Consider the following 24458-nt stretch of genomic DNA (forward strand, 5'->3'; position numbering starts at 1 on the left):
CCAAAATAGATCTATTCCCAATCGGTAGTAGCCCAATACTTTCTCTAACACTCGTTGATCGATAATCAATGTGTTTATTTAATAAGGCACCCTCGGTGCAGTAGCTTAATGACTTAAAGGCTGGCTTTATGCACTGATCCAGGCTCGACTCCCGGTGTGATCATAATAATAATAATATGCATTTTTCTCATGTGACTTTCAGTATATCATCACCACGAACTTTTCATATCCGCACATAGTGCATATATATATATGTAATAATAATAATAATAATAAATATACGTGTATAGTTTTATTCCAATTTTATTTATAACTTTTTACCAGTGACCGGGATTCGTCGTGATCGACAGTCTGACGATGTCGGTCACGACGAAACTCGGTCACTGGTAAAAGTTCATAAATAAAAGTGGAATGAAACTATATACGTATTTTTATTATTATAATTAAAAATGCAGTTCCACCAAAAAATACTATAAGTAATAAGGCAAAATATCATATGATTAGTCTCACGCGTCAGGTATGCAATATTGCAGTGTAGAAACGCTAATTGTAATCAATATTTCGTGTTGACTTTGCCTGGAATCAAACATTGGACCACGGACATGATGGGCAAACATATTAACCTCTAGAACACGAGGTAAACTTATCACCGCTGGATAACCTTTTTCGGGGTTTTTACTTGGTAGTAGCTATCATTGTTTCGAAAACACTCGTCCGGTTGTATTTCACAAATTCACGCACAGAACCGTATTTTTCATTTATCGGGGTAAATAGGATATCTTTTCATAGATGGAGCATGATAAATATCGTCTACCCTTTCCTCACTAATATGAAGCTGTGCATTGAAACTCAAATTGTACCATATCTTAAATTAGACAGCGGAGAGACTATCACTCCCTCTTACTTCTGTTCAATGTACTTCATAGTCCTAACGCTCCTATATACCTGTGTGAAAAATTTCAACGCTTATCAGTTCATGGTTTACCTCTTCGTTCTCATTCTCAAGGCACTCTCTTAATACCCATACACAATTCCTCTTTCTTCTCTAACTCATTTAGTGTCCATGCGGCTCGACTGTGGAATCATCTCCCACCCACCATCAAAGATGTTACTACATTATCTCTGTTTAAATCACGTCTGAAGAAACATCTCCTTTCTCTTCCTTAATCTCTCCTCCTTTCCTTTTTCCTCTTTCCGCTTTTTTCCCATTGAGTAATAGTTTTGATTTAAGGTAATTTATAAACAAATACGTTTATTTCTATTTTTATATGTTTTTCACTTTTTAATCTTTTTTTTTTTTTTTTCTATTGAATATGTTCTGTAACTTGAATTATAAAAATAAAACTTTTATTTTATTGGTTGGTTGGAAGAAATTGCCATTTGGCAATAAGCCCGCCAATGTACAAATAACATTATGTACAAAAAGTTAAATAAATAAATAATTACATTACATCTTCAGTCTTACGTTTCAGGCGCTAATCCAGGGAAATTGAAATATTATGGTTTGAATAAGTATGTAATTCATGTCAACCATGCCGGGAACTGAGCCGGACCTTAAACTGACATAATAAATAACAATGAAATTAAAAGTATTTTATGCAACGGTCTGAATAAATAAATACATTAAACAAATAATGATATTGAACAATAAGGAGAGGTCTCAGCAAAATGTCCGTACGAGGTTTTCTCAGAGCATGAATTATATCATACCCAAAACCCGTATGACTTTTGCACAGAGGAATCTCTCATTTATCGCACCGAGAGTATTCAATATTTTGGAAGAGCGTATTAAGCTCTCAAGGACAAAAACTATTTTCAAGAAAGTAGTTAAGGACTGGATTTTCCTTAGGGGGAGGGATTTGAGTGGGAAACTTCTTGATGATTTTCCGAATGTTTGAGTTTACTGTTTACCATATTGATGTGCCATATATAAATATGTTTTTTTATTTTTTTAAATTATTTTTTATGTTTCTGATCCTATATTTTTGGTGATATACTCATGCTTATAACTAATTGCTAGTCCCATCTCAACACAGAACTTTTAGTCCCACGGAGTTGAGACTTATGCCTCAAATAATGTACAATAAACTTATGTATGTCAATAAATAAATAAAATTAAAAAAAAATGATCATTTGTACACACTCGAAACATTCTAAAATAATTCGTTACTATAATTGTTAAATCAAGTAAAAATAATTATTAATTCAAGAGTGAAATATTGAAAATATTTTTTATTATCAGTAAAAACTACCATAAATATCATTTTATAAACTGTAGTTCTGATTGGAGGAACATCCTTATTTATCTTATTTCAGAGTTTTTTTTATAGTACGAGTATATTGATTTATTTTAAATAGGTGACCAAATAATAATAATTTCAATAAAGGAAGGTGTGATAGATAGCCTCTTCAAAACGTTGATAGAAAACACACCTTCAAATTGATATCTCGGAAGTTTTGTTTAAGAGAAAGGAATTTTCATAATATTGTTTACTTGTTTGTAAAATTATTTAAAGCTGTTTAAGCGATTGCAGTATTGTTAGTTAAATTATGTGTTATATGTTGTGAAATTGGCTCTGAATTAATTATTTAACCCTTTTAATATAATAAAGAAATAACAATAATTACCAGAATTATTATTACATACTCACTATTTTGCCATTGTAAAACACTCAAATTTATTGGATTTCAACCTGTTGATTTATTCTGAAATGAAAAGGGTAAAACCTTATTTTTTTTGACGAGATTTTTACAAAATGTTTTCCCCTGATTTTTGTTTTTCTTTGAGTTCAACAACTTCAACAGTATTAAAATGAAAAAAAAATATTGTTTATGTTTTATGGTTTAATTTAAATAATCCCAATTTTAAAGTGTAGTTTTTGACAAAGATTATTTTATTAAAAGTTTTAGCAAAATATACTTTTTATTTTATATGCAAAATACACAATTTTAACATTGTACATTTATTAATTTTCATGTCCGTACTTGTTAGAAAATTCCGTGTTCATTCGGGTAAAATATACAGTTAAACTATCAAAAATCGTGGTCCATTTTTCCAAATTCGTCGTTTTCCAAGTTTTCCATAGTTTAGTCTGATCCAGTAAGAACAGCTTTTTGCTAAAACAAAAATATGTTTTATCATATTGTTTTAGTACCTATCTAAAATACTTGAAAATCGAACACAGTTAACTTGTAAATACACGTATTAAAAATAGTAAATAACATTGTCTTTCTAAATACTCGTAGAATACAAATTTTTCATGTTTTAAACAGTTAGATGCTTAGTGAGAACACAAAAATTTAATTGGATTTTTCTCAATCCTGGGTATTCTGTGCTGCAAATAAAAAAAATAAATCAAAATTTCAATCTATTGTGGCAACATGAGTTCTTAACTACCGAAAATAAAGGTAAAATACCGCTGTATTGAATCATATAAAACAGAATATTTTATAATATCAAAACGTTTATATGTGCTCGTTTCCGTGTGTTTCTAGATGGAAAATGAATTTTTTAGTAGATAATGTTAATTTAAACAACTGAAAAAATGAAGAGATTTTTAAAAGAAATGTAGTATGGCTAATTTGAAAATTTTGTTTGTGATAACAAAAAAGTCTCTCGAAATGAAAAACATAAAAATGAAGAAAAAAAAGGCATTTAAAATTGCGCAGATTTTGACAGATATTACACATTAGCAAATAAAGCATGACTTCCTTCAAATGTAGACGTTTTAGTTTGTTCTCCACTTTAAAAATACTATTTTGTGTGTCATAGGAAGTTCATAATTTCGAAAACGAAATGTAGGTAAATAAAAATAGCAAACATAAAGCAGTTCCCGCCAACAGTGTTGCGATTTATGTACATTCCAAATCCCTGACTTCCAACTATATTTAAATTATGAAATAGTGACACTGAAGATTATTTTTGGAATCTCATAGATTAATCGGTTTCTTGCTACTGCCCTTTAGAATTCTTAACGGAATCAGACTTGAAATTAATATATTACACGTAAACTGAAAGAAAAACAATTAAATACCAGTTTTTTAACACTATTTTTATTCGGTGACGTTGTTTGTCGTTTAAATCATAATCAGTTACTAAATTAATACTAAACGAGGAACAGTTACTTTTTTTAATGTGTTGTTTTTATTGTCTCTAAATTATTGAGTTTTTTTTTTTTAATATTGGTGCAACTGCAATTTATTTGTTGATTGTATTTTTACTTATAACGTTATTTCCATGAAAATTATTGACTGTCATTATCAAACCCTTGTCCGCACCTAATGGAGCATAGAACACTGAATCAATGTTAAATAGATATTAAATAGTACTTAGAATAGTCATAGTAACAGTAGCAGTGATTTTAACAGATGTAAAGAATCAGGTAGGTACATTATATGATAGACAGTTCTCTTTTTATTTTTATAAGGGACTCAGGTTTGATTCCTGACATGGTTGACATCAAATATTTATTTAAAAATGTGTTTTTACCCTTGAATATTTCATAGTCCCCGGACTGGCACCTGAAGCGTAAAAATTATCATCTTACCTTCATGTAACAAACATGATCAAGATCTGCTGCGATTGGTTTAAAAAGGCAGTGCCCTATGCACCATACGGTGTGCGGAAAGGGATTGATGATGATGTAGTAGCAGAGGTAGTGATTTTAACCAATATGACGAATCAGGTATGTTATATTTACAATTGGGTATAATGTCACCTACTATATCTATGTTATACTAAACCATGCAAAAATCAATGGATGGAAGATTTTTAAAAATGTGGACTTTAAAACATTGACCCATAGAATTAAAAATAGTCCAGAAGGAGCGTAGAATCATATTTGAATACATCGGACTGTGTCCAATGATTCCCTCACTTAGACACACTTTCGCCGCGCGCATACTTGAAGTCACCGAGTAATATTGCCAGATCGCGAAGAATATAACCATAACACAAATGTAAGGTAAAAAAAAAACAATGTGTTAATTTTTCTAAAACTTTATTGTGCACTCGGAAACATTGATTGACACACCAGAGTAGAGAAGTAAAGGTTAATTTAATAAGAGTAATTAAATTAATGAACTTTAAACTTAAAATATAAAACAAATTTTATTTTACATAAAACTGATATTTTTATATCTTGTTAAATAATATTTTATGTTTCAAAGATAATGTCGTTCAAACGTCCACCACGGCGTTGTTTAGTCCGAGGTTCAATTTTCATTATTTCTCTTATTATATGAGCAAAGTAGGGTCAAAATTTTTACTACCCTGGCAACACTAACGAAATTTCCATTTTGTTTCTTCAACAATCTAACAGATGGAAAAATAATTCAATTTTTAAGTAATGCATTTGTGACAAACACATCCATTTGATAATTACACATGAAATGTGATTGCATCATGTTTCTTTAAGATCCTAGCAGTATTTTTAAACTTTAAAAGAACACAACGCGGCATAGTTAAATTCGAATCAGGAGTTGCGTACTGAGCGACGTCTACAAAAAAACTAATGGGTCAAAACGCAAACTTACTCATTTATGAGTAGTTGAGTCGCCTTCTGTTTGATGTGCGTATGCGGTTTCTGGACTATTCTTAATTCTATGCATTGACCAGCGATGAATGATACTATAGTTTTATTTCACTTAATTGTTTAAATAAATTCTAAGCTTGGACTCACAAAATAAATTGTTTATGTGAAAGTTTTTTTTTAAATTTTGATTGATATGAAATTCAGTGCTGCAAAGAATTACATAATTTTGTAAAGCGCTTTTGAGGTTTCAAAATAAATAAAATTCGCCAATATAAATTATCCACAACAATACGCTTGCCGGTGGGCGGAAATCTTTTCCGAAACTATAGTCGTGTTGAACATAATTAATTTAGTAACAATGATTTAAAAAAATATATTTTTAAATAATTAAACATGAAGTGACCGATACGTTAACATGAAATAAGTGAATACCGATTTAATTTAAATAGCTTTAAAATTTAAAAGGACCTTCCAAACAAGTTACACATCATGAAATACCTACTCAGCAAACCAATATATTATGTAGCTATTTTTGTTGACAGATGTTAATTTGTCGAATTCGCCCTGCAAAATGTATGTCGGGCAGACATGAAATATGTAAATTCAATCATTTATATCTACGAAATTTCGTATGATTCAATTCATTGGTGTGAAAGTAGTTGCACAATTTTAGTGGAAACGTTTTATCATTTCAGAGAAGTAATTTTTTGACTGAATAATAATATACTGTACCCATTTTTAGAACAGTTGCCTGATACATACCTATATAAGACCATAATGGCAATAGCATTTAGTTTTGATTATAAGTTTGTCTTTTAAATCCATGTTTCAATACTAAATATCCTTATATCCTTATAAATCGGTTTCTTTGAATCCCTTAAAATAAATATGTGTTTATGTTTTTCCTTTTTTAAAAAAAATGTTATTACTATTTTATTTTATGTTAACATCTGAGCATGTTTTTCATTCTTTATTTCCATTCTTAATTTTCAATTACTCTTACAAATTTTCTTCATTTTTAATATTATTTCCATTTGTAAATACTCACTACAAACTACAAACCTTAAAATATCTTTTTTTCACTTAAATTTTAATTTTTAAACAACTTTCATTTATGTTTTCTTTTTCCTTCTCTTTTTTATACTTTCATAATTAACCTTACATATAATTGCTTTTTAATATGGAAACTTCACTGGTCCATTAGAATTAAGTCTAATTGTGTAAAATATTAAACTTTGTAACTGTACTGTATGTTTCCTGAATGAAAGAAAATAAAAAATAAAAAAATAAATATATATAATTCATCTGTACTTGTGATGTCACCGTACTCCTCCTAAACGGCTTAACCGATTTACGTGAGGTTTTCAGATAAATATAGATCTTAGCGCTGTGCGTGTTCGTAGATATTAAAATCTTCAATCGAATGTGTGAAAAATAAGTTAGGAGCATAAATGTTTTATTCATCAATCTACCAGGGTTGCATTCGAGGAGAATGCATTTGCAAAAAAATGGAAAGATGTTGTTTTCTTGTGTATGAAAAAAGTTTGTTTTTTAATGCTTACAAACAGCATTTATTTTTTGTGGATCTCAATCAGATTCTTTCCTTAAATTACTTATAATTTCAACTCATTTATTTCTTTTTATTGGGTTTTTGGTAACACTAAAATAATATTAAAATCAATACATTAAAACAAATCGTATTCCTACATAAGTACACCCCTTTGTTAGAGAGACAACCGTAGCTGGACGTTTGCAAAAAGAATGCCACATTTGAAAATATTTATTTTTAGTTTTGGAATTTAATCACAAACAAGTACCTAGGTACCTACTTATCAATGAAAAGTCTTTTGCCAACAACTTTGCAGGACAACGTCTGTTAGGTCCGCTAGTATATATATATATATTTACCATAATCAGCACCGGGATTAAACTAGATTTACCCGAATTCACTGGAATTGCTAACGCGGCATAGCCGTTCTCTATTTAAAAAAATGGTTGAATCTCTCAATAAATTAAGAAAATGTATTAAATAATAAATTTATCCCTGCTATATGTACCTATATCTGCGTTAGGGATGCTCTAATCCTGCCATAAATCGGGTGGGTCGATATTTAAAGTTTTTTTGTTTTTAAATAACATTAATTTATTTAATGCCAGGCTTATGCAATATAGTTATTTATCTCCACTTGATTTCTTTTTGCGTGATTTTCGCCTAGGAATAAATTTTTGATACATAAAAAATAATATAATAAATGTCAATCCACACCAATTTTACCGTGGCGTGTGGATTTGGACGATTCGTGTAAATCGTGCCTACGTGTTCAATAAACGCAAACTTGTACCCTTTGGAAATGTATACAGATATAGCAAATAACAATGTATGTGTGGCCTTAACTAAAGTTAATTTAACTATACGAGATACTGAGGCATGTGCTGATTTCTAAATGAAATGTTTATTTTAGTTCCGGAAATATATCGTAAATACACTGGGAATATTATCATATTAGAAGGAATTGAAAAAAAAAATGGACCTGATATTTTCATGTAGTTTTTTAAAGTAATTCCATTTTCTTGTTAACTAGGTAATATTCGTATATGGTGACAGGTATTTTTTTCTGATACCACTTGCTAAAGATCTATGTTACAATTTGTGTTGGAACTGTTTATGTTAAACAAGAATAAACAGTTAAAGAGTTTCAACAAAAATGTTCACATCATTATCAAAGATCGAATTAAAAAGATAAGAGTTAAAATTTTACAAATAATAAATGTATTTAAAAGTAGCTCAAGGGCTAGGGAACCGTTCTTAGATATACTGGTGCTTTTTATTTTTAAAATATTTTCAACCAGACCGTGCTCTTTCCCTTTTTTTTGAAAATTAGGCAAAAAATATGCTAAGGGACATGATAATATAGAATAACTTAAAACGGGAGGGGAGATGTTATAATGATAATAAAAAATATTACAAAGATTTTTTTATTTTAAATTATCCATCATCCTTCAAATGACAAAGCGAGTGGTCTCATTGACCCGATACGGCAAACGATCACGTCAAAGTTAAAAAAGTATATCGCCGGATTTCTGTATTCAAAGTATACGCATATTTAAAATTTTAATGAGCATAAAATTACAACTTTTTTAGATATGTTCCTCTCTAATCGAGTAAAAAAATATGTTTAGAGGGGGAGTTAGTTTTACATTTATTTTTATTATCTTAAACAGGTCCCTTCAAATTAGATATTATGTTCTAAAAAACACAGTGTATGCAGTTTAGGATAGGGTAAGTCTCACGCGTTTTTTTTTTATTATTAAGATTTAAATGTTTTAATATTAAATTAAATTTAAGACTTATAGGAGACATTTTTTTTTTAATGCGTCTCATTTATGTACAATGATTTAAAGCTGCCGTGGTATTACACGTAAACAAAATTAAATTATTTAGAAATTTTGGATTTGGAGAATTTTGGAAATTAGCGTTTTTTTTCTTTTTGCGTTTGTATAATAAATGTTTTTAGGATTTCGTCAATTAAGGGTACATCTAGTTATTTGAAAACTAAATTTGAAGGGTTCTAGGCTTTTTAAATATAGTTTTAGCGATTGTTTTTTAAACAATCAAAAGTGGACGTAAATTTGTTTTGTAGGCTCCTCCCCAGCCTATGACACCATACTGCAGAATAGACTATATACTATATGATTGCGTAGTAAGAAAAGTCAAACCACTGCACATCCAGAATATTTCGGTGATACTTATTGTCAAATGTGAAAAATGAGGAAGTTCAATGGTTTAAAAAAAAACCTAGACTTACTTAGACTTTTATAAATCGTATTACCAGCGCTACGATTTTTTAAAGTTTTGTATTTCTAAAATAACCACACGTGTGACGTCAGAGGTTCTTTTCCGGTTATTCTCGATAAGTTCTTTCCATTGGTCCATCCACGGCAAGCTAACCAGAAGTCTTCCATAACTGTCATATAAAAGTTTGATTCATATGAACCAGTGACGGCATTCAAAGTAGTTCGTTTTTATTTAAAGGTTTTTTTTATCTACATTTTCAGGAAACGTTGCCATACAATTTTATGCTACTATTTTTACCGTTCGCAAAAAAAATATATTGTATCCAATTTCCTCATTGTCCGATTTAGATCCCTTTACAAAAATAGTAAACAATGAGTAGTAATTTTCTGGGCTAATGTGATGTCATATTTAAACAAAATAATACATAATATTACGTAGGTACATAACATGACAATGTTCAAGCTAATCCATTCTACTGGTATTCGTGAATAATTCGAGCATTTATCCATGACTAACGGACTGTCCAAACAACTTCAAAGTCTTTTCATTATTTTCACAACGCCGCGCCATTTTAACATTCCACGGTATAAAGATACGAGTAAAAGCTTTTAATTAAAGAAAACATCGACAGCAGTACAAGAAACGCATAAATAGATACGCAAATATATCTCAATTCTATCGACTTTTCTGTTTTAACGGTTACATACATAAAATATAGTATTATAGGTGGGTCCGGCAGACTGATAACGAGAAAGACGGAGAAATTCTTAAACCCTACTTATTTTTAATTCTTATCAAATTGTTCATAAAATTATTAATTCATTTTTTTCGACACTGATAATATTTACGCTACATGTCTGAATAATTTGCTGATATTTTTTATGAATAAATAAAATTATTACAAAACGAAACAAAAAATATTTAAAAAAGGATCTGTAAAAATATTGCTTAAAATACTAGAGATATTTGTAAAAATAGCGTTATAATATTAGTGAAGTGTAGTAAGTGGGTGTATAAGATTAACAATTAGCGTATAAACATTGAGAATAATGTCAAAATGAGCATTAGTAAGGCCACGCCTTTGTGGGATTTTTTTTTTACTATTTTTACTATTAATATGTATTTCATTGCTATGTAATTATGTTTTATTTTTTTAAAAAGTATGTATATTGTAAAAAAACAAAAAAAAGTAATATTAGACTATGTTTACTGCTACTACTTAATTCTATGCATGTATGTATGTTTGTATCTTTTGCTATATTTTATGGTTTTTTAGTACAAAATTTAGACCAATCTCTTATTTTGACAAGTCTGTTTTTTGGTTGGCTGGAAGATTCTTTTAGCAATAAGTCCGCCAAAGTACTTATCCTTTGTACTTATCCTTCCTACTGTAATAAATCAATCCGACTCCTAATAAAGTGGTTAGGGCGTTTGCCTACCATTCAAGAGGTCTCAGGTTCGATTCCCGACATGGTTGGCATGAAGCATTAATTTAACAAACTGCTTTAACATTGAAATATTTCATAGTCCGCGAGCTGGCAACTGAAGCGGGAGACTTATCATTTGATATCATTCGATGATTTGGCGGCCTCCGTGGTGTAGTGGTCAAGACGCTTGACTCACGCACGGAAGGTTCCTGGTTCGATTCCCGGTGAGAACACAAAAATTAAAATGTGATTTATCTCAAGCCTAGGTGTTCTGTGATGTAATTCACAACTGTAATTGGGCCTCCTGGCCCGTTGTGGTGCAAAAAAAATAATGATCAAGATACGCTGCGATCGGCGTACCAATTCAGTGCCTAATGCTCCATAAGGTGTGGAAAGGAAATAATGATGACTAAATAAATCAAATAAATAAATAATAAATAAAATACAAAAATTATGACTTACTGCTTAGAAAAAAGTAATACGGATTTTTCGATTTCCGTACTTGAAAAAAAATTAACTGCTTATTGACGATGCGAAATAAATATTTATCACCATCATTCCCTTTCTGCACCAAATGGTGCATAAAGAACTGCATTGGTACACCAATCACAGCGTATCTTGATATTTTTTTATGTTACACGAAGGCAAAATGATCAGTCTTTCGCTTCAGGTACCAGTCCGGGGACTATTCTGGTGTGAAAACACCTCTTTTAATACGTGTCGGGAATCGAACTCGAGACCTCTGGCATGGTAGGCAAATGCGCTGACGATTACACCACGAGGCCGATAAATAAATATTAACCAATAAATTCATAAAACTATAAATTATTACTGAATTTAAAGACGTGCATTTTTATGTTTTTGATTCATTCTAGAACAGAAAATGATAGTTACAACCAAAATGAAATTTCTAGAAACATATACGTCAGTGTTATAAATAAAATTATCGGATTGGGTACGCCATCACCCTGCGCCATGACAAGAAGCCATATATTATAACTTCCGTTCAGCTGGATGATACACACACATTTCTATAGTTTGGGATCAAAAATATTCAGTTTTTATTCGTTCATTTCCCCTGCCTAATTGCCAAATCACAAAAGTACGAATAACAACGCGTAACAGAATATTTTAGTTTGTGTACATTTATTTTTAATTTATACGAACGAAATATCTTTTGCGGTGCGCTTCATCTATGAAAACTGATTACTTAATGAATAAAAACTGAAAAATCTACTATAAAAATAAGAAACGCAGTACAAGTTTTGAAACAGCGGTTGAGAAAAAATGGCATTTGTATTATTCGATTGTATTGAATTTAAACGCGAGTTTTTATTTTTAGGATTTCGTTTTTTCATTCTCATTATAAAATCAAAATATTCATAAAACGGTTTCATTTTAATTTTTCACACAAACTGATTTTTTGCTTTGTTAAATAATTGATGATAACTGAGTTGTGCGTTCTGTGAAAACGATTTAAATTATTTTAGGGGTGCCAATTTTGAAAAAAATATTTTTCTTCGTAGGACGAATTGCCAATGATAATAAAAAAAAACAAAATATTTTTATACATCTATTAAAAACAGCAAAACTGCTCACGAACTAAAGCGATGCGATGGCACGACAACGTCACGAAATTAGCTCAGTTATTTCCGTCAAGAAATAAATGTCAACGTTACTTTTTACAGATTATTTTAATAAAGAAATATTACTTTCTCCATATAAAAAAAAATATCGTTCATATTTATTTGTTGGTCAATTTTATTGAAAGTGCTTATCCGTACATTCACAGAAGAGGTAAACATTAACAATGTCCAAGGTAATGATCATAAGAAAAACCTATTTAAAAGTCACCTGTTTCAGATCATAAAAGACTGCACAGGAGATGAAAATAATATTTCTATCGATATTTAATTATTATTGATATATTTTCTCCTCCACTCTATTTCCCCATCTCTTAACCTTCTTACGAGTTCTTTTTTTCTCGTGTCTTTATAATATGTTATTTTTCACTTTACTGTCTAACATGTTCTCTCATTATATTTGTGAAAAACTTTAACTGGATGTAAGTACTATTTTTTATATTCTTATGTAACAACTGTTGTTTTTCCTTAATAAAAAAAAAATATATATATCAGTGGCAAATCGGTTTGCATCTTTAATTACGTAGAAAACAAATATTATACATTTTCGGCCAACAGCATACCCGTTAAACGTTAATGTTATAATTAATTGTAAAATAAAATACAACTTCACACTGTTCTTTTTTTAGATATTAAATTGGGAAAGACCACGTAAAGACCGCTGTCGCTAAAATAAGCTCGTATTGTTATGTCCACTTATTATGCACATGTATACTCAATTTTGATAGATGGTATTATTTTTTAGGGCAATTCTACTAATGTACAAGATGTTTTTAAAATAAAAAAAATATGTTAGGAAAATGGCAAAGCAATTATTTTTCTCAAATTCACCATATAATTATTAATAAATGTAGAAATCTTAGACGAGCAAAAACATAGAAAGTGTTTTATCGACTTCTTGACTTCCACTAGCGCCGAGGTCCAGATCTAAAAAGACGATACAAAATGGAAGATGCTGATTGCCTGGAAAGATGTCGGACAATTTTTATTGGATTCAATTTATCATCATATATTTAGTCGAACTTTGTCTTATTGTTAAATCAAGACCCGAATATTTTATTACACAAGAAAAAAGCCACTGTCATAACACCAGAAATAAAATAAAAAAAATTAAATATAAGCGGCAGACAGATGCAATTGAATAAATTTAAAGGTATTATATTACGAAAAAGGCGTTATCCATACTAATAATAATAATAATAATAATATATGTATGCAAAGACAATTGAGGTTTTCAGGAAAACAATTTATGTGCTAACCTAAATTCCTAACTGCGCCCGCGGCGTAAGGACAGGAAAGTAATCTGTTCATAGGAACAAGTCTTCAACTTGCCACAGAAATTGTGGAGAGATAAATCAAATAAAAAAAGTAAAATAAATGGTTTATTAACCAATCGGAGTATTTAGCGAAGATTTATAATGTGAATTTAAATTTATAATGCAGTATTAAATGTTCTCTGATTTCCCAAAAAAAAACACTTCTGCTTCTATACAGGCTTACCCAATGAGGTGGGTAGTTGTAAAATGAGATATTTTGTAAATTTAGGCATAACAAATAAATAACTTTTACGAAAAATTTATTTATTTATAACGGTATTTAATTATGTTTCTGTACTCTATAGACTTTGTTCATTTAAAAAATAATTTGCTATACTGTTAATAATTATGTAAATAAACAAAATATAAGATTTTTGTTAACTGTAACTAATGAATGCCTTTTAAACTAAGCATGAAAATATTTCATTACGTTATAAAACACTTTTCTAGTATTAAACTTCAACAAAACGTTAGCATAGTTGTCTAAGTTTTCATTAACAAAGTAAAGAATAAGAAAACAATACATTTAGTTGCCAGTAGTAACGGTTTCCCGTTTTTATTTGCCGTCGTAATTTTACTATCTATTTTTCATTATAAGAAAAAAAATTCTGTGAAATCTGTTGATCTTAAAGTGGGGGGGACCCAGGGGAGACCTATACTAAATGATCCCTCGGGGTAAAACGATCACCTAAGATTTTAACAAAACTACAAATGCAATCAATATTTGAATTTTATAAAAAATCTTTTAAACAATGTTTTTGACATCTGACAGTAATGGCGTATTATTTTATAAAGTGAAAATGAGTTTGCGTCAAAAAATATAATTGTCACCAATTTGATCTAAGGTTAGTCATTTTCAAACATCATGTTAAGTTCTAATAAAGTACATTATTTACACTGCACAAACTAATGTATATCATAATACCTATCTTATTTTTTATTTAGATGTTAGTTTATTAATACTTTGTTTTATTTATTTAGTAACGAGAACTGTGTAATAAACGTACGCTTGGGTCAAAACGATCACCTGGTACTAGTTCAAAACGATCCCGGGATCATTTCTGTGTTGATAAGGTAAAGGGAGATAAATCAACGAATATATTATAATGCTCATATATTGGTTAATTAATTAGAATTAACAATAATAATCTCAAAATTCTCTAGCTAATTACGTTTTTTTTCAGTGGGATCCTGTACATCAACAGCTTCACCCTTGCCTATAAATGTTTAGTCTCTTGCCAAAAAAACACTTTGTTATCCATGTTTTAAACTAGCTACTGTATTTTTGATATTATTTCAATTAATGGATACATTATTGTATTTTACCTTACTTTTTATTTTCTCGATAGGGGTAAAATGATCCATAGGGATCATTTTATACACATATGGGGGCAAAATAATCCCTTTGTTGGGTTTTACTAAAACCGTTTTAGAAATGGAATGTTGAATGATGACACAATTTTATGAATTTATGAATTGTAGAAGGTAGCAAAATAATTATACTTTTCAAAGTTACATAGTCAGATCACTAAAACATTGTAATTATTTGTATATGAAATACAGATTTCCCCTTAAGTGGATCATTTTGGACAAGTTTCCTCAAAATTATTCCTCGCTAAAAGAAATTGTTTGACGCAATGCTTTGATGATGCATTAAATGGAATCGCAACTTGGCTTGGATTTTAGATAGGTGATACAACGCTTACACCTATTACGTGATAGTATTATTTTACCAGACAGTAAAAAAATCTCCATGCGACCTTGGCACCTAAGTATATTTGTGTTACGTTTGTGAGAGTACTCTCATGCGTCGAATAGGACATTCCTAATGTCATTCATTGTGGGAGAAAAAACTATTCGCTGTTTCAATTTAAAAATTTCATTTAAATTTCAATTATATTTTCAGAAATCGTTTCGCATTGGTCGTAAGCAATTGATTGCCAGATTAAAAAAATGTATTCGTGAAATAAAAATGAAGAAAAAATCTAAAACAATTTAATCCATTCATAACAGATAAATAGCTTTGTAAATTGGTATTAGGTATACAGTGGTAATTACGAAAACATATATTTATATTTTATAACTCAATATATTTAAAAAAAACTGTTAGCAGACAAGTACTGATATTACTACGCTGATATAAATTACAACAGAGACGGAGAACATTTAAAAAAAGGAAATGTTCAAACACAGGCACAATGCTGAATGCTACACAGTGTATAAAGTGCTATTATACGACCACGTAATTCTGTCGTTTTCAGAGAAACACTTTTCCTCAAATACGGGATATTATCATTCTCTCTTTCACAAGTGCAGGCATTACAATAAGGTTTACATACATACATACACAATGCGATTTATATATTTTTGGTAATTTATAAAGGGAATTAAAAAGCAATTGTTATCTATTAATTTGCTTTCATACTTTATCTTGAAGTCATTTTTTCCTGAGCTTTTTTTTTGAAAACCGTTTTCTTATTATTTGTCTATGACTTACGCATTCTTTTTTAAACTAGTTTCTTTAGATTTTATACTTTATTATAATTTTTATTTAATAACTGTCTGTAAGATTGCATGCTGTAAACAATTATAAAGGGCGACGGGTCTAGCAACATATTATGTCTTGTATGTAATTTATGTGTGTACAAGTGTGTCCCGTTGTGTGTAATTGTTCCATAATAAAATAAATAAATTACTTAAATCAGCCGAAGATCGGGTTATAAGCTCTGTAAAAGCCTAGACCTCCATATTCCCTTCCCAAAAATATTTTCTGTCTCTGTTATAATATACAATAGTTAAAAATAGACAGGACGCCTGTTTACTTATACGATGCCAATAATTGTGTATATTCATTATTATATTTTGTACCTTCTACAATATTTTTAGATAACTGTATTTTTTCTCTTAGACTTTAAATTTATTTTATTTTTATTTACTTTATTTTTATTATTTTATTTGTAACTGCTGAGTGCCTAACATTTCCCAATTTTAAAATTGCTTTTATTTTGATACCTATAACATATTTAATCAATAGCTTACATCACCGTGAAAAATTTATAATTAGAATTTTCTCAATTTAAGTTTCTATGTATTATTATTTTCTGTATGCAATATACTCGTTTGTAAAAACTATTGTTTTTTTTCCAAATAAATATATCATTGTGGCTTTTTACTAAAAAAAATAAATTGATCATTTATTTATTATGGTTTACAAAAAAATACGTGATTCATTGCTATAATAATAAAAATTTGTGAAAATATTATTAATATTTAAAGCATTACTTTTGGTAAAAAATTTTGCTAAATGGTTTTAAATATTTATATGGAAAAATTGGTAAGTGGTTATGTACAAATATTCAATCATATTTAGTACAATTTGTTAAGTTTAGATATTGTTCATCAAATTTGTGAACACAACATGTATAAATAAGTCAAAAAAGGTTTTTAATTGTTTGTCAAACTTTATTAAATTTTATTTAGTTATCTATGTATTACAATAATTAAGCCAATAAATTATTACAATTTTACCAAAAGTTTTAAAGAAGGGACTATTTGATTTAGTGATTTCAGTAATAGTCCTATAATGAGGACATTCGGTGATTTTCTTATATTTTTTATTTGTAAATGCACTTTCAAACTAAGCCGAAATAAAAAAATAAAAACGACGTGTCTTTTTAACAGCGCTATGATTATTTTTATTTTTTGTAATCTTGAAATTACTCCGCACGTGACATCACAAGTTCTCCTCAGAGAGTTCTGCTGATTGGTGATTTGGTTTCCCGAAAACCTGAAATCTGTCACAACACTATCTTTGGTTTATCAGAATGAACTTGTGACGTAGTTCAAAGTGGTTCATTGTAATTATTTTTTTATTGCATTTTCGAGAAACTTAGCCATGCAATTGAATATTCCAACTTTTATCGCGTTTAAAAATAAAAATTGTATCCAATTTCTAGTAGTAGAAATTCCTCTTAAATGTGATGTTAAATACATCAATATTAAAATTATTTTCTACGTCGTTGTATAATTATATTTTAAACTAGCGGACCCGACAGACGTTGTCCTGCCCGAACGTTAGCTTGCCTGCTATCAGCTTGGAAAAAGACTGTTCATCGATAAGTAGGTACCTAGGTAATTGTTTGTGATTAAATTCAAATACTAAAAATGGATAATATTTTAATATTGAATTTAAGTAGGTACCTAGGTACTTGTTTATGGTTGAATTCCAAAACATAAAATATTTTTTTTTCAAATATGGCATTCTTTTTGCAAACGTCAAACACCGGTCAACAACAGAGCGGTGTACTTATGTAGGAATACAATTTTTAAAAATGTATTGAATTTCATATTATTTTAGTATTACCAAACATCCAGTAAAAATAAATAAACGGGTAGAAATTATAAGGAATTTAAGAAAAGAATCTTATTGTAATCCATAAAAAGTAAATGTTGTTTATAAACGTTCAAAAACAAACTTTTTTATACACAAAAAAACAACATCTTTCCATTTTTTTGCAAATGCATTCTCCTCGAATGCAACCCGGGTAGATTGATAAATAAAGCAATTACGCTCCTAACTTCTTTTTTACACATTAGAGATTTTAATATATACGAACACGCATAGCGCAAAGATCTATATTTATCTGAAAACCGCACGTAAATCGGTTCAGCCGTTTAGGAGGAGTTCGGTGACATCACACGTACAGGGAATTATATACATAAAGATTAACATACATGCGAAAACTTAAATATGAATATGAACATAACGGATGTTCGACGATCGAAAACATTTTACCATCCCTCGTATTTGTGAAACATATACCAAGAATTTCAATAGTCTAGATTTATTTCACACTCCATATGGTAGGTACAGACAAGAACTAACAAATTGATTCAGGGGTCTTATTCTAGAGCTAATTCGTTTCGTTTTCATTGCATTGCATGAGCGGGAACGAGGGCGAAATACGATTTTGCTTTAGAGTTTAATAGATATTGTGAGGAACGAAATTACGAAATGAAAGAGTGACATAACACGGACTCAGAATGGCGAAGAAACGTTTTGCGTTATATTTTTATATTCTTTATTTTTCGTCATCAAAACAAATGAAATTTTACACTTCTATTTACCTACATTCATCCTCCAGCACTCCTCTTCACTTTTATTTCCCCTTCCCAATATCTCCTTGTTTTTTCGCTATTTCTTTTCTTTCAATATTTTATATTTAAAAAAAAATTTGTTTAAACCATCAAGTCGCTTTATTTTATTAAAATAAAATTATTATCTACGTATACTTATTGTATGGGGGGCTCTACTACGTATTCTCTTTTTAATTTTATTTGTTGTTCATTTATAAACCCTTACGGATTACATTTATTAAACAAAATACATATTTTCAACTTCTTTTCTCAAGGTTATCTGAGTCTTTTGTTAAGTTTTGTTTAATAGTTTATTGTATAATTTTAGTCTCTGGTTTATTAGTCTCGAGTCTCGACTCTCGACTGCCATTGTCTCGTTTTAGAATGTTGTATGTGATATTGTTCTGATATTCTCTTATTGTGTCCATATTAATTACAAGTTTTAGTTCTTTGTCTGCAATAACATCATTGGCTGAACTGTGAATAAATTTTCTGGATTCAAGTTAAAATTCAATTTTTTAATTTTATTTTATTTTTATTTTATTGATAACAAATAAAAATACAATATTACAACTAAATACAATTGTTGACATTAATCAAATACATTTATTTACATTAACGTATCCTATTACGTAAAAGAAATAAACAATTTTTGTGTACATAATGGGGAGTGACATCTTACAATAGTTTATTTTATTTTAATTAATAATATTTTTAGAATAACATAAATAAATTACAAAAAAAAATTAAACGATGTTTTCAATCAGTGTTACATAAAGAAGAATTAAAGATGTAACTTTTCACTTCTTTCTTAAATATATATTGTATTCCTGACTGTACCTAAGTATAAGCACTATGACCTGGCCAATATTTTTTTCCGAATTTTGAATGAAAGGGGTCTAAAAAGTTGCCTTTTTATTATTCGGAATGCAAGAAACATTTTTTTTTAATTGATCCTACTTTTGGCCTTCAACCAGAGCTTGAGTTTTCAAACAAGTAATTTTTTGCTCTAAAGCGGCTGTCATTTCGTATTTACGTAAGAAAATCAGTCCAATCAAATTTTTAATTTGTACAAAACCTTATTAAATAAGCATCTATGGGCGAGAGTTTCACTTTGTTTTGTAATAAATGGGTAGCATTGTTTTCGTTAATATTAGCCAGGTGCTAAACAGAATCAGTTCCGCGAAGTGTAAAGTGCCTCCGTGGTGTAGCGGTCAAGACGCTTGACTCACACACGGAAGGTTCCGTGTTCGGTTCCCGGTGAGAACACAAAAATTAAAATGTGATTTTTCTCAAGCCTGGGTGTTCTGTGATGTAATTCACCACTGTAATTGGGCCCCCTGGCCTGTTGTGGTGCAAAAAAAAATAATAACAAAAATAAAAATAATAACAAATTAGAAGAACAAATTAGAAATTAAACTTTTTGCATTTCGGTAGTTTTAAAACGTGTTCGAATTTGTCATGTGATTAAGTTATATCTTTACTAACAAAAAAATAATTTTATCGATATAGATAATTAACAAAATGTTCAGACAGTTGTAAACTTCAAACCTCGGTTAAGGGCCAAAAGTAGTATGGAATATTTTTAAAAAAAATTTTTACGTTCAATGGGATCCAAAATGCATATTTTTAGACCCCTTTCACTTTGATGTCTAAAAAATAAACGTCATACATTATCGACCCACTCTACTGTACATCTGTGTGTATTCTAACTAAATACAATAAAGTATTAATGTTTCTTGCGCTGTTCTCAGGAGCCGCGCAGATGGCGCGCTGGACGCGCGCTGGACCACGACGACGGACGGTACGCGCGCGACGCTGCGCACGGAGAGCGCCACGCTGGCCGACGCGGGCGAGTTCGTGCTCAGCTCGGGCGCGGGCGAGCGCCGGCGCGTGCGCCTCGAGGTGCGCGCGCGCGACGAGCCGCACGCCGACCCTCGCGGCGAGCCCGCCTTCCTGCGCCGCCTCACCGACCTTGCCGTCAAGGTCGGCACGAGGACGCGCCTCATCGTTGAAATACAGAGCGACACTGAATTACAAGTAAGACGTTGTTTTGACCATTTGAGGCGTGCTTACAAAGAAGAAGTTTCGAGTAATATGTAAAAAAGCATTTTTTGTACTTTTCCCTTATGATGCATTCTTAAATCATAGATCATCATCAAAACATAATTTAAAAAAATAAAAAAAACATTTTTAAAGAATATTTAAAAAAAATAATATTAGTCCATGTATTCATTTCTATTATTACTCATTAAAGTACATTGCAAGGTAAGTAATATTATCCACGACAACTTAAACAGAAAGAAATCATCATAATCATCATTCCCTTTCCGCACCTAATGGTGCATAAGTCACTGAATCGATACACCAATTGCAGCGTATCTTAATTTTAAAAATGTTACAAGCAGTTAAGATGATCAGTCTTACGCTTCAGGTACCAGTCCGGGGACTATGAAATATTCCAGCGTGATGACACTCTTTTTTAAATAAATATTTTCATATTCACCATGTCGGGAATCGAACTCGAGACCACTTGCATGGTAGGCAAACGCGTTGACCATTACACCACGAGGCCGAAACAAGTACAAAGAAAAGAAGAATAAAAATAAAATAAAATTTGGGTTCTTATAATTTACCCAAATATTTCATTTTGAAGGCCATTTTCAACGAGTTGTAAATAACTCACTATTAGAAAATGGGAATCAAGTTGGGGTAGAGTGGGATTCGAACCACAGACCTTTGGTCCGTGAGTCCGAGACACTAGCCACAGAACCACAACCCGATTACATGACAACATGACTTTATAATTTTTGAAAAATAAGAGTGATACATCAAGTTTTGTATTCTATTTAGACCTATGTGACATAGCCACACAAGAGTTTTAAATTAAACCAAATGTTTTTTTGTTTAATGTCGTTATTGTTTTATTTTTGTTTGCAAGAGTTTCATGAGCAAATCTGCAACGCAGCGTAGGTACACATACCATTGTTAGAAAACACTTCTTCTTCCTCGATGGCGCTACAGCCCAAATCGAGCCTTGGCCTCCTTCAACTTTTGCCTCCAACTCCGCCTGTCCTCAGCAGCTATTTTTGAATTTGTGACTTGTAGAAGCTGTGCTGCATCCTTTTTTACTTCATCCTCCCACCTCAGTCTATGTCTTCAAATCCTTCTTTTACTCCTTGGGTGTTCAGTCATGACTCTCTTAGTAACTCGCGCATCAGGCATTCTTGTGCGTGTCCAGCCTATCTCAACCTAAGCAGTTTTATGTGCGTTGAGATACCAGGGCTGGTATTCCAAACGCTCTCGTGGTCATATTGTCTCGTGTATTTACATACAAAATACACGAAAAAAACTGTTTTCTCGTGCCACGAGAGTGGTTCAGAATAGCGCCCCAGGGGCTTAGGAAACACAGTACTTACATTTACAAATTTTTAACAATATTTTACTTAGGTCATAATCAACAGAGATAAAGAACTTTTTAGAGAAGGCAATATAGAAGTCCAGGCATCTACAGGGCTTAAACCAGCCAATGACAGGTCATAAGCCCTGTAGATGCCTGGACTTCCATATTGCCTTCCCTAAAAAGTCCTTCATCTCTACTTATCACTACTCGAATAACTTTTTCAGGATTCTTACCTGAGAGCAGCCATCGAGTCTAAAACGCTCTTCTAGTGTTCTGGTTTTATCTCGCACACATAACTGTAAACTTTATCCACTGGACACGGAAATACAAACCCTTAACCTTTTCACAAAAAAAAAACGCTGAATCATCACGTGATTCACCATGTAAAAACTCGACCCTAACTTTGTCCAAAATACATTATGTTCTATACTTATGTAGATGCATGAGGTTCTATACGTAGAAATATGTTAAGCGTTTTGCCTGAAATGTACTATCAAGGCGTCCATTAGAAAGTTTTGTACTATCAGAAAATTTATTTTTACTGGACTACTACTACTATCGCGCTTTTTACCCGTAGGAGTAAACATAGAGAATGGACCGCCATACACATCTATCCTAATTTACATCTCTCCCACATTCATGCATTTTGATTTTTTCAATGCCCTTCAGTTGCCTCTTTCTGCTTTTGATATGACCACACAAAACGAATTTAAGAATTGAAAACATTTTAAATGTGCATTTATATGTTTATCATCATTTACAAATTATTTATTAATTTCAACAGAGAAAAAGTCCGCAGGTTTCGAAGAACAACTTCACTCGTCATAAATAAAACAAGAGCGCTCAGAGTAATAATTCTCTGGAGAAGCCCTTCAGCTTTAGTTACTTCTTATGCTCGAGTCATAGGCGTGTTATTACTCTAAGCAAGTGCGCAAATATAAAAAACGCAAAACTTTAAATAAACAAAATTAAAAAAAAAAGTTAAACAACACTTTTTTTTAAAACTCTAAACAATCATAAATAAGTAAATAACATTCTTTTGAAGAGAATTCACATAATAATTAATGTAAAAGCGTGAAAAAATTAAATTCATATTTTTTTATTGTAGTTTGAATGGCGTAATATTTAATAAATAATACAAAAATAATAGTTAATTCAAAATACATTTCAAATATTATTAAAAAAATATTTGTATCTTTACAAATAACTAGACAGTGAGACACAATAATCATGCAATAAAATAAAATTTTTATTATGAACTATATGTTGCTCTGTGTCCAGGCGGATTAAGGATACAGTTCTGAGTGTGAAATAGAATCAGAATCCTGAACGAGCGCATTCCAATCAATGACTACGCGAATGAAAAGTTAAGTCAACAAAAATATTCAAATGTTTTGAATAGCATCAAACGAGTTGTACGATCTAGTTTTACTTTATTATTGTAAACATATTTTACTATGTTTTAATCAAGCACTTTTATAGCAGTGAAAGAGTATCGTAATTGATAATAATTAGATGAAAATAAAATATTTTAAGTAGGCGTAATCTTTGCAACGCAGTGGTTTTCTAACTTTATGCTAAAACGCCTCCAAAGAAATATCTACCTTGCCTCCCCCCCCTTTACGTTGTGCACACAGTGCTTTGTTGATGTAATACAATGAAATTATTACAAAAAATCATAAACCTAACCCAGGGGTGATATTCCAAACGCTCTACCGGCCGTAGAAAACAAGTGTTTTTTTACGGCCGCGAGAGCAGCCCAGAAGGCAGACTAACATTTATGTTTATGTATATATCTCCATATGGATACACACGCATGTGTGCACTTTTATAAACATTCATACACATATACACATACATTCACACATATACATGCATACATACATATATGTATTTGTACACATACCCACATAATTATTCACACATATATACACACACTTATATACATACACACCAGGCGCGTGCCGTTCATACATCGGTAGTCAGATGGCAGAAGGGACCATCTGTATTTTTTTCTGTGTTTTAGTTTTCAAAAGTTTTAATAAATATTTCGGTAAATACACATGGAAAAAAAAATAAAAACAGCATTATTTAGAATGGTTATTTGTTGCCATTAAGTATATTAGGTATTTTAAAAAAATAATTATAATATGATAAAAATCAATCCACCCTATGTTATTTTATCGTGCCGGGTAGATTTTCA

General features: G+C 30.6%; 1 protein-coding gene across 3 annotated transcripts in view; it reads left to right on the top strand.

Moving 5' to 3' along the window:
- The window catches only part of LOC148280034 (uncharacterized), a 176253-nt gene that overhangs the window by 29352 nt on the left and 122443 nt on the right, over window positions 1–24458 (top strand). For all 3 annotated transcript variants that reach the window (XM_088229027.1, XM_088229029.1, XM_088229028.1), the window contains exon 2: window positions 20607–20892. In XM_088229027.1, the coding sequence (XP_088085153.1) occupies window positions 20607–20892 (286 nt within the window). The remainder of the gene's footprint in view (window positions 1–20606; window positions 20893–24458) is intronic.

The sequence above is a fragment of the Micrasema longulum genome, unplaced genomic scaffold (genome assembly GCF_059751315.1).
Source record: "Micrasema longulum isolate JH-2025_06_02 unplaced genomic scaffold, ASM5975131v1 h1tg000629l, whole genome shotgun sequence".
NCBI classification, from domain to species: Eukaryota; Metazoa; Arthropoda; class Insecta; order Trichoptera; family Brachycentridae; genus Micrasema; species Micrasema longulum.